The sequence below is a fragment of the Danio rerio genome, chromosome 22, assembly GCF_049306965.1.
Source record: "Danio rerio strain Tuebingen ecotype United States chromosome 22, GRCz12tu, whole genome shotgun sequence".
NCBI lineage: Eukaryota > Metazoa > Chordata > Actinopteri > Cypriniformes > Danionidae > Danio > Danio rerio.
The window spans coordinates 38,867,750-38,880,000 of record NC_133197.1 but is presented as its reverse complement, the minus strand read 5'-3'; the positions used below and the strand labels follow the sequence as shown (position 1 = coordinate 38,880,000).

General features: G+C 39.2%; 1 protein-coding gene across 1 annotated transcript in view; it reads left to right on the top strand.

The window, feature by feature from the left end:
* The window catches only part of map1sa (microtubule-associated protein 1Sa), a 42,364-nt gene extending 30,348 nt beyond the window's left edge, over window positions 1-12,016 (top strand). Inside the window, exons 5-7 of the mRNA XM_021473552.3 lie at window positions 1,765-4,921; window positions 6,947-7,161; window positions 10,654-12,016. Coding sequence (XP_021329227.2) covers window positions 1,765-4,921; window positions 6,947-7,161; window positions 10,654-10,809 — 3,528 coding nt within the window. The 3' untranslated portion in view covers window positions 10,810-12,016. The remainder of the gene's footprint in view (window positions 1-1,764; window positions 4,922-6,946; window positions 7,162-10,653) is intronic.
* Window positions 12,017-12,251: the final 235 nt, after the last annotated feature.

Below are 12,251 nucleotides of genomic sequence, written 5' to 3'. Positions count from 1 at the left end.
GTACACAAAATCATATTAATCTTTATTTGTAACTAATATGAATATGTACCCTGCTGAAAAATCCAGCTTAAACCAGCCTAGGCTGGTTTTAGCTGGTCGACCAGCCTGGTTTTAAAGGGGTTTTTGCCACTTCCAAGCTGGTTTCCACCCATTTCCAGCCTGGTCTTAGCTGATCAGGCTGGGACATGACCAGCTAAAACCAGCTTGACCAGCCTAGCCAAGCTGGGAGTCCAGCCAAAACCAGCTATGTCCAGCTTAAACCAGGCTGGTCAAGCTGGTTTTAGCTGGATTTGGCTGGTCATTTTCCAGCCTGACCAGCTAAGACCAGGCTGAAAATGGCTGGAAACCAGCCTGGAAATGGCCAAAACCCCTTTAAAACCAGGCTGGTCAACCAGCTAACACCAGCCAACCAGCCTAGGCTGGTTTAAGCTGGATTTTTTAGCAGGGTATGTTTGTACTTGTAGTTTTTGCCTTAGTGTCTGGTCCAAATATCTAAAAGTTCCTAAATCACAAAGCATTTTCAGCCATGGAAATATATTGTCTTGTTATCAGAAGAAAATAGTCAAATTTAAGTGAGTTTCAACTTAAAGGCTTATTTATAGCTTCCCTAGAAGTAAACAGTTGAGTTTAACCATTTTTTTTATTAAATCAGCCAATGTCCAGGTCTGGCGGGAGCACTTTTAGCTTAGTTAAGCATAGATCATTGAATTAGATTAGACCAGAGGTCACCAATCTCCATCCTAGATGGCCGGTGTCCCTGCAGGGTTTAGCTCCAACTTGCCTCAACACACCTGCCTGGATGTTTTAAGTATACCTAGCAAGACCTTGATTAGCTTGTTCAGGTGTGTTTGATTAGGGCTGGAGGTAAAATCTGCAGGACACTGGACCTTCAGGAACAAGTTTGGTGACCCCTGGATTAGACCGTTAGCATCACGCTCAAAAATAACCAAAGCACTTTAATAATTTTCGTATTTAAAGGTTGACTATTCTGTATTGTGCATTGTGTATTAAGACCTACAGAAAATGAAAAGTTGCTATTTTCTAGACCAATATGGCTAGTAACAATACTCTCTTAGGCCCCGTTGTCACTGTCAGGTCTTGATGCCCAATTCCGATTTGTTGCCTATATCTGATTTGTTTGCCTGTCCGTTTACATGTTGTTTTAATTGTGACCCATATTCAATTCATGCGTTTACACTTGCCATACAATTTACGATGTCTGTAAATTTTTCTAATATCTCTAATATCAACACACTTTTCAATTCCCATTGTTGCACATTTCTGCTGTGTGATCGACTCTTAGATCGTTACAGAGTAAAAAAATGCAGTGCTTATCATTGTTATTGACATAAATTTAAATTTAGATTCAATATAATATTGCAAATATCAGTGCAATGATATTACACATTGGTGTTACCTCAATGAAAATTTTCAGGTACTGCGTCATAATATCAAAACTCTTTCTATTTTAAGTTTGACCATAATGCTAATGGTTTAATCTAATTTAATGATTTAGGCTAAACTAAAAGTGCTCCCCACTGGTAGATTATTTTATTAATAACATAATTTTGACTTGTTTTACTTTTTAAAGAGACTCATCTAGAAAATGCTTGTTGATTTAACACATTTTTAGATATTTGGACTAGAAACAAGACAAATCCTTTTTCCAAGTAGGAATCTTATTTTGCAGTCCTGACTTTTTAATTTTTGTTCTTTCTTCTAATCGATTTTTTTTTTTCTCTTTTAATCCTCCCCTCAACACAGATTGGAGATCTTCTGAGCTCTGCAGATCCTACTCAGAAAGCCCGCCTTACTCTGAGCTGCCCCGAATCTGGCAAATGGAAAACCTCTCAGCTGGAAAAGCATAATTTGCAAGATTATATAGAGATTAAAACCAACCCCCCATTAGTGCTCCCCGAGATGGAGGGCCTTCAGGAGTTCACCGAGTATCTCTCAGAGTCTCTTGAACCTCAGTCGCCATTTGACCTGCTTGTGCCTCCCAGTACAGTAGGCTTTCTGAAACTGTCCCGTCCCTGCTGCTATGTGTTCCCCGGAGGAAGAGGCGACAGTGCCTTCTTCGCTGTGAATGGTTTCAATGTCTTAGTCAATGGCGGGTCTGATGCTCGATCCTGTTTTTGGAAACTGGTGAGGCATCTAGACCGAGTTGACTCCGTATTGCTCACCCATGCAGGTGTAGATAATTTACCTGGTATAAACAGCCTACTTTACAGAAAAGTGGCTGAACATGAAGAAGAACAGTCCGCTGGATCACAGAGCAGTGAAGACTGGCAGAAGAATCTTATATCTCCAGAAATAGGTGTTGTATTTTTCAATGCATCAGAAAGACTCAAGAAATTGCAGAGTGACCCTAGGGTCATCAGAAGTTCTGATCAGGTTTCTCTAACATTACAGCATTTAGAAAAGTTGTCGATATTTCCAGAACGGCTCAGTCGATCTGCCGGGCCAACTATTGAGCCGGTAATTCTTTTCCAGAAAATGGGTGTAGGTCGACTAGATCTTTATGTGCTCAATCCAGTCAAAGGTAGCAAAGAACTAGAGGCTTTCTTGCAAACTTGGCCTGCAAGTCCTCCAAATATAAAACCCACAGATATTCCTCTTGAGAGTATAGTGTCTATATGTGCGCTGTTGGTGTGGCATCCAGCTAATCCTCGAGAAAAGATCATCAGGGTTTTGTTTCCTGGGTGCACTCCACAGTCCAAGATCTTTGAAGGTTTAGAGAGACTAAAGCATCTGGAGTTCCTCAAACACTCAGTAGTTAGTTTGAAGGACCTTGAGGCATCCAAATTGGATAAACAGCCAAAGCACACCGGGAGCAAGGAAAGCCTTAAGAGTATTTCCAAAGAATCTCGACCTGGCAGTGCCTTACTCAAAGACAAGGTAGTCAAAGTAGATCCGAAAAAGCAAGACACTAAAACAAAGACTAAACCCACTAATGAAACGGTTCCCAAAGAGGGGAAGGAAAGTGAAGAAAAGGCAAAGCCAAAAGATGATGTGAAGCTGAGACCTAAGACTGCTGAAAAGCAAGTAGCTAAGAAAGAACCTGCAAAAGATGAGAAAAAGGAAGTGAGGAAGAAAGAGGAAAAGCCGCCGACAAGTATTGCAAAGAAAGATGAGAATGTGGAGAAAAGGAAAGAACCCTTGAAGAAAGATCTTGGTGCAAAGCCCAAGAAAGATATTATTAAACCTGATCTAAAAAAGGAGATTAAGAAAGAGGTCAAACCAGAAGACAAAAGAACTACCAAACCTCCTGTCAAGGAGGTGAAAAAACCTGCTGGAAGTTTGCCTGGGAATACAGAGTCTAGAAAGTCAGTTGGCAAGAATGGCTCACTTAAAAAAGACGTATTGGTCTCTAAAAAGGATCCTGTAACTAAAGGGAAACCAAAGCCAGACAAAAAGGAGCCTGACAATGTGAAGTCCTCAAGTGGAGACAATTCAAAGACTTCCACGCCTGAGGACATTTCTAAACAATTAGAGAAATTGAAGTTGGATAATGAACATGGGTCACTGCAGGATGCTGAGGGAAACAATATGAGCTCAAGAACTGCCTCTGACAGCAGCGCTGGGCAAGTGAACGGCTCTAAAACTGGTACTGAGGAAAGTCCAGAGAAGTTTCGGAGTATGGATGGAACTCCCGGCTCAAACAACCCCTCACCACTTACTAAGACTCCAAAGAGTGAGAGAAGTGTTAATTTTGATCTCACACCAACAGAGCTTGATGGATGCCTCAAAGAGGATGCCTGTACAAGCTCGGATGAAAAAACTCTTGAGTTAGTTTCTCCTGCAGACTCCGGGAAGAACAGTTCATGGCAAACCCGTTACCCACAATCCCCGGACAATGCTTGTCTGGATTCTAGTGAAGACTGTAAGGTAGGCATCAGGAAGTCTGGTCTTGCTGTGGAAGACGGTCAATTGGGAATCTGCAAGAACTCTAGAAGCAATATTGAAAACAGCTCCATATCGTCACAAGATCGACAATCAAGCTTTCTCTCCTCAACTTCATTTAAAGACGGCTCTACCAGCATCACTTCCTTCCCCGCGGAAGTAGGCTCTCCACACTCCACTGAAGTAGAGGACTCTTTATCGGTTTCCTTCGAACAAGTGCCTGTTTGTCATCCTCAAGAGGAGATGGGTAGTCTAGCGTACACTAATGGACATCTAGCAGACCGTGACCCAAAAGCAGATATGTCTTTACCTTTAAAAACATCTCACAATAGTCACCATGCATACGATGACTCTGAAAATCACCTTTATGGACTACAGGGTGACGTTCTGCCTCATGATGTCGATCTATGTCTGGTTTCACCTTGTGAGTTTAAGCACCACAAATCTCTGGAGAACCAACAAGGATTGTCTTCGGAGGTTGCCGCCCCGAGTCCTGACCTTTCTCAGGAGCCACTTAGAGATCACCAATCACAGGAGACCACATCATCTGTAAGCGTCTCTCTTATTTCGGTTTCTGATTCTGACGTGCCGCCAGCCACTGAAGAGTGTCCTTCTATTAGTGAGGAGTTGGACTCTGAAGAGGACACTACTAGTGATTTGTTTCCACCTCACCATCCAAGCAGTCACTCGTTACACCACAATTCCCAAGACCCTCCGCCTGCCCCAATGAAGGATTTACCACCGCTGCCACCCCAACGCGGTGCCTGCATGGCTGACCCTGAGGCTGACAGTCAGGGAAAGTCTTCCAAGAATGTAACTGCAAAGACCAAAAAAACTGCAGCAGCAGCTCCCACAAAGACGGGATCTGCTAATGTTGTAGCACAGACTGGGAAGACAAAGATTGGTGGTCCGGTGTCTGCAACTGGGACTATTCGGGTAACATCGAGTTTGGACACCAGACCTCCGTCCCGCAGTGCTATTGGTGGATCTAGGCCAACCTCTTCCAAGTCCTCATCCAGTAAGTGGCCTTTTGTGCTGGGACATTCATTAGTATATATTTGTGGCCTAAAATGATTTTGTGACACTTTTTTTTTTTAAACGTATGGCATTATTTGCTTGGATTCTAGTGCTTTCCTGTAAATATACAAAAAACTTGTGATCTTAAGAACCAGTGTACTCGCAAAATTCTGGAGGGACTGATGAATCTTATGATCTCAAGTAGGGCTGCATGACATTGGGAAATCTGACAATGCGTTATTTAGTTTTTCTGCAAAAGTTTAATTGGTATAAAATGGATAAAATGTAATAAACTAATTTCAATCATTGAATAAATAAGTTCTTAACCATTTTCTAGGGAGTCCTAATAGTATTCAGGTAAAGAAATTAAATAATGAAATGTAAAACAGCGCTGTACAGTCTATAGTCTGTATGGTCATATTAATAATTCTATCAAATTAACCTTCACTAAAGTTTCAAACTATAAACTTTCTAGTTCCTAGATGCTTTAAATCAGAGGTCACCAATCTCAGTCCTTGAGGACCAGTTTAGCTCCAACTTGCCTCAACACACCTGCCTGGGTGTTTCAAGTATACCTAGTAAGACCTTGATTAGCCTGTTCAGGTGTGTTTGATTAGGGTTGGAGCTAAAATCTGCAGGACACCCACCCTCCAGGAACAAGTTAGGTGACCCCTGCTTTAAATGCTCAGAGGCCTTAAAAACACATGCAAATGATACACTTTTACTCTATTATGGTCACCCTTTGTCATTGTGGCTCCTGTTAAACTTCAACACTAACATTGCACATCCTGACTATTGCGGATGCACACATTGCAATATTGATGCTGAAATGATCTTAAGAACCATTGGACTCGCAAAGTCCTGGAGGGACTAATGGATAATGCATCTATTTATCAGTTCATTCGTCAGTTAGTAACAATATAGGAAGTTTATTTATAAACTAATTTCCAGAGGATCACATTCTTATGATTGCTTGCAGCCGGTCCCGCATTTTTCAATTTATGATTGACCAATCAGACGATTCCTAAGCCACTATAAATACCTTAAGTTCCATATAGCTGCCATCTTCGTTTTGAAGAATCCCCCCTTCCACCCTTACTCCCCCTTCTTTCCTAGACTTGTGGCATGGTGGCCCAGTTGTTAACACTGTTGTTTTACAGCAAGAATGTCATTGGTTCTAGTTCTAACTAAGCCAGCCGACAATCCTGTGCAGTTTACACATTCCCCCACTTCTCTCGAGGGTTTCTCTCGAGTTCCCTTGTTCCCTCATACCATCCAAAAACATGCAACTTAAGTTAATTGACTAATCCAAATCAGCACCATAGACATGCTCCTAGTAAGTAGTTATGTCTTAAGAGCACTCACTATCTGTTCATTAGCTACTACAGCAGGGGAGTTCTGCAGATCTACCTCAGCTCAAACTCCCCTCTCGCCTTGCAAACGGAAGGGAGCCCCGGTCTTGAAGATCTTATATGAGTCTCTCCCGGGACAGCATGCCAAACAAGCTTTATAATCAATCATCAGCTAAGTGTGAACTCTTGAAATTAAAATTGATGAATTTAAAAGCACCACTTTTAACAAGATGGTTTTTAGTATGTTAACAGTATTCTTAGATTCTTTAGACCAATGTTCAGACTGCATAGTTTTTTCTCTGTTATGATAGGAACTGCATAAGATTATGCAATTCTTTTGACCTCTGTCCCAATCAGTCGATATTAATTGCATCATAAAAGCAGGACTTGCAATCGCCCAATACACCAACCAGTCAAGAAGGACTTTAAAATAAATGAAACATGCTAGTCTTTATCAGATTATATGCACTAGTAACGGATAATGAACATTCAGCCAGTTGTTCTCACAGTATAAAACTCCTAGATGTAGTGCCTAGATGTACATTATCCCCATTATAACGGTTACAAAACTAAACAATTAGACATGCAACATTTATCTGAGCTGTAAGAATTTACTAGCTCTTCAGGTGAATTTGAAGACCAAAAGTGCTCATTGTTGCTGCTTCTGTTCGCAGGTTCTGCGAGTGTAAGTTTGGGTTCAGCGCCCGTCTGTTTGGACTTGGCATATTTGCCCTCCGGCTCTGCAGCTCATACAGTGGATGTGGAGTTTTTCCGGCGCCTCCGCTCATCCTGCTATATAATTAGTGGAGACGAGCCACACAAGGAGACCGTCATGAGGTCTATTCTGGACTCCCTGCTGGAGGGCAAAGCGTCCTGGCCCGATGTGCAGGTGAGTGGAGGTTGTTTGCAGGGATGCACCCAAATGAAGATTCTGGGCCAAAACCAAAAATTCGGAATGCACTTTGCCTGAAAACTAAACATTTTTTTGTAATCATTATTCATTTTTTAATAATATAAAGTACATTTGTAAGACTTTTTACATTTGAGTCTATAACTTCACAGTCACACTTTGTTAATGTACATTTATCTCTATTAACAAACCATTAAATAAAACTATTAGCTCAAATAAACTGCCAATTAGCTGCTTAATAATAATTGAGGTAGTGTTTAGGTATTAAGTAGGATTAAGGGTGTAAAATAATCGTTTTATAAGTGCTCAGAAGCAGTTAATATCTTAATAATAGGCAAATAATAGTGTGAATAGTTACTTAAAATTAAGTGTTACCTTTTATACTATACGTAATAATACTAATTAGGTGATTGGTTCAAGCCTCGGCTGGGTCTTTTGGCATTTCTGTGTGGAGTTTGCAAGTTTTCCCCTTGTTTGCGTGGGTTTCCTCTGGGTGCTCCCACACAAGTTCAAAGACATGCAATATAGGTGAATTGGGTAAGCTAAATTGTCTGTTGTGTATGTGTGTCCTGGTCGAGCGTTGGGCTAATGACCCAACTCATAAAAATTAGATGTTGCGAAACACCAATAAGGTGAGGCTAACTACAGACAATTCCTTTGTCTTCATGCTTGGTTTGTGCTTTGACATGCACTGTCAACCCTGGGCCCTTATATAGACAGGTCAATGCCTTTTCAAATCATGTCCAATCAACTGAATTGAGCACAGGTGACTCTAATGAAGCTGAAACATCTCAAGAATGATCAGTGGAAACAGAATGTACCCGAGCTCAATTTAGAGCTTCACGCCAAAGCCTGTGAATATTGATGTACATGTGATTTTTCAGCTTTTTTATTTTTAATAATGTTGCAACAATTTCAAAAACTCTTTTTTTCATGTTGTCATTATGGGGGATTGTGTGTAGAATGTTGAGAAATTCAATTAATTTAATCCATTTTGGAATAAGGCTGTAACATAAAAAAATGTGGGGGAAAAAAAAAAAAAAATATATATATATATATATATATATATATGTGTATGTATATATGTATAAATGTGTATATATATATATATATATATATATATATATATATATATATATATATATATATATATGTGTGTGTGTATATGTGTGTGTGTGTATGTATATATATATATATATATATATATATATATATATATATATATATATATATATATATATATATATATATATATATATTATTACAATTTCAGGTTCTAAGTTACGTTTGTTAAAAGCAAAAGTTACTTGCAGTAATGTTTTTGTCATAAATCGAAAGCAAATGACATTTGTCTCCACCTTTTTTGTTGATCCTTGTTTTTATCATTTAAGAAATGTTGCCAAAATTCGTTCTTTCCTATCTTTTGATGATGCCAAGAAATTAATTCATGCTTTTATTTTCTCTCGGCTTGATTATTGCAATGCTATCTATACTGGTCTACCTAAGGGTTCTATAATGAAGTTCCAGAGTTTTAATGAAATTAAAGAAACGAGAGCACATTACACCAGTATTAATAGAATTACACTGGTTGCCTGTGCACCAAAGGATAGATTTTAAAATTCTTTTATTCGTTTATAAAGCACTTTTCCAACTGTTTAACAAAATATAATCCAAACCGTTTGCTACGCTCTTCTAGTGCTGGACTTTTAGAATTTTATCCTGTAAATCGAATGCGATCTGGCAGCACTTTTTTTTAGCCATTATGCTCCAAAAATTTGGAACTGTCTCCCTCTTGAAGTGAAAGAATCCCCAAGTGTTCATGTGTTTAAAAAGCGTGTTAAGACCATAGACTGTAAAATATATGGACGTAGTGTCCGTGACGTCACCCATAGGTTTCTGAAGAGCGCAAAAGAAGCCACAAGTAGGCGCGGCCAACCGTCGCCATTTTGGTCTCGCGTCATCACACCCACGGCGGGATACCAAACAAGGGCAAAGAGGCGGAGAGTGAGCGGAGCTACAGACACCTGCTGTCATTTAGCTTGGACCTGGCTCAGACACACTTTACTTTGGGAGAACGCTTAATACTTTATCACCTGCGACTCGTTTGTGTTCTGACCACATGTGCTTGGTTGTACACTATATCAATAAAGTGTTTAGTCTTTTAAAAACACTGCTGAGCCACTAAACATTGTTCTTATGACGTTTTTCAACAGGAGGAAAACGCGAATTACTTCCAAACACTTCAGATATAGTCTGTGTTAGTTAATGTAAGACTATTGATGAAATCCAGCATAACACTATATGACAACGCTTCAGATGACTGATCTAGAGCCCACAGCTAATCAATCTGACAGATTCTGGAGTGCATTACAGCTCTAAATATAAATATAAACGATAAATGATCTTAAATAAGACAAATACATGCATAGAGATGGTATATAAGTATTTAACTTTACTCACATGGGAAACGGAGGCCACGTGAATGGTTTGTGAGCACAATTTAGTTCACTCAGCATGCCATGCTATCTGATAATTGTATGAAACAAGTCCAAAAGGCAGTTGACTGTGTAAAGCCACATAAAACAACATAGAAATACGATAAATATGCCGAGTTCAGTGGCTAATCTGCAGGATTCAGCTGAGGTGACGTGAGGGCGACTAACGAGACCTAGCTGTCACTCAAGTGACCACGCCCTTAATTATGCAAACTTAATATAACTTAATATAAAGGAAACGGATGACTTATAAAAAAATTCATCCCCCTCACAGTTGTCATGAAGGGTAATATTAGCTGTATTAACCAAAATCTTTTTTTGTACCAGGCTGTAAACACCTTTTTTTTCTGCTGTAAAGTTGGCCATTCTAACAGTGGGCTCAACTGAAATTTGCTCTATTATGGAGCCAGGAGCGGCCAGGACTAGCGGAATTTCAGATGAATTGCAGTTTTAGTTACTTCCATATTGGCTTCCTGAGGGAGAGCGGGAGGTTGCCGCTTGGTTAAGACACATCTTTTTAAAATTGCGTATGATTAAACAAGTTTGTTAGGTGTACGCATTTTATCTATTTTGTTTTAGGTTTATGTATGTAATGTATGGTGTGTGCTTGCATATGTAAGGACTATTGTGTGTGTGATCATGTGGATATATTCTCATATTTTGTGTGTATGAATGCTTTTATTTCAGTATATGTGATAAGTTTTTGTGGTCTATTTTAATGCTTTTGTTGTTGTTTGTGAGGCACTTTGAGTTGCATGTATGTTGGAAAAGTGCTATACAAATAAAGTTTATTATTATTATCCGAAAACTGGTCTGATCTGGGACTCGAAAACCATAGTGTGATCTGAACTGAGATCTGTTGCACCTTTAGTTCTGACACACTTTAACCAAGTTCTTGTCTTATTGTATTATTACCTTACTAAACTATAGTGAATAACGTATAATGTTATGATGGCATGTTTTGGTTCCTCTACAGGTGACTCTGATCCCCACATTCGATTCGCTGTCGATGCACAACTGGTACCAGCAGACCCACGAGCGGCAGAAAGATCTCTCCATCACCGTCCTCGGCAGCAACAGCACGGTGGCCATGCAGGACGAGACCTTCCCAGCATGCAAAGTGGAGTTTTAGCCAACCGCACCCCTGCCTGTCACTACAGCACTTCTCTGCGCTCGGTTCACACACTCGTTTTGACTCCGCAGCGGCTCTGTTCATCCCTCATGACTTTCATCTGCAGCATCCACATAAATTATTACAGATTCTGCATGAACGGGGTCGACTCTTGCCTTTTGTATGCCCAGTTTTTAGCAGTTTTATGGTATTTTATGTAATCCATCGCATCTTGTTGGATATCTAGCACGTTGGACAAGAATCAGCAGCAGTTTCTCGTCGTCCTACATTACAGTTTGCACAGAAGACACACATTGGGAAAGTACAATAGGGTTTGACTGGTTAGGGTTAGCTTTGACTGCACTAAATGTTAGTTAGAAAATCGGGCCAATTAAAGTATTATGCTTTTGTTTAACAGCATTAGGAGAACAGAAATAGCCTTGCCGTCTCTGTAAACATGTCACTAATATACCGGTACATCAGTTTGTACCAAAAATAGATTAAAAGCTTCGACGGAAAGTGTGGTTTCAGAATATTAGGCTGTTTCAGTGTATCGAATACAAACACTATGTGATTATTTTTGTGACTCATATTACAGTATGTAGTGAAAGCCAATATTCTGCGTTTGTTTAGAGTGGAAAATAGCGTAGTTTGTTATTATTTTGGCCACTTATTTGTTTTTTGGTACCAAGATGAACGCCTTATTGTTTCACCATCATCAATCAACACTAAGCAGCATCAGCATGTCATTCGTATCACTTGATTAGATCACTTGTTTTTGATTTGCTGGATGTCGTGCAGACAGCTCAAACGCTGAGCATCATATCACTGCTTTAGCTGCTGTAGTTTCTGCTAGATAAATAATTCCGGTTGCATTTCCATTACACACTTTCTTCGTTATTTTGGACCTTTATGAAGTCGTTAGTGTTACCGTTAAAGCTTTACCTTTTCAGAATTGCACTTTTATTTATTTTAGTTTTTCTTTTCTGAGCCGATTACTATTTTTATGAGGTACAACTAGTTTGTTTTGGATTTTTTTGTTGTTGTTTAAATGCATTTTGTTTTATACATATATATATATTCCTTACAAGAAGAGACCAGCCAAATAAATAAGTAAATAAACGAATATTACAGCAAACGTGTGCTTGATGTCACTAATAAATGTTTCAGAGCTGAATTTCGAAATTGAAGCATAGTTTTCAAATCACAAATAAAGCTGATAAGTTAAGCTGTACAGTCTCTCTTTCTTCCTGCAGTGATGTGAGGATTAAGAAAATACACAGACACGTAAATAAAAAAAGTGGAGTTTAAAGTCCAGTGATTCATTTGTGCAAATTTCATTCATAAAAAAGTGAATAACAATTATTTATAGGGATTTTTGTGTGTTTTTGTATTATTCTATTAGTGTATTCTACTGCATATATTATTTAATTCACTTTAATAATGTTAAGGCATCCTGTAGT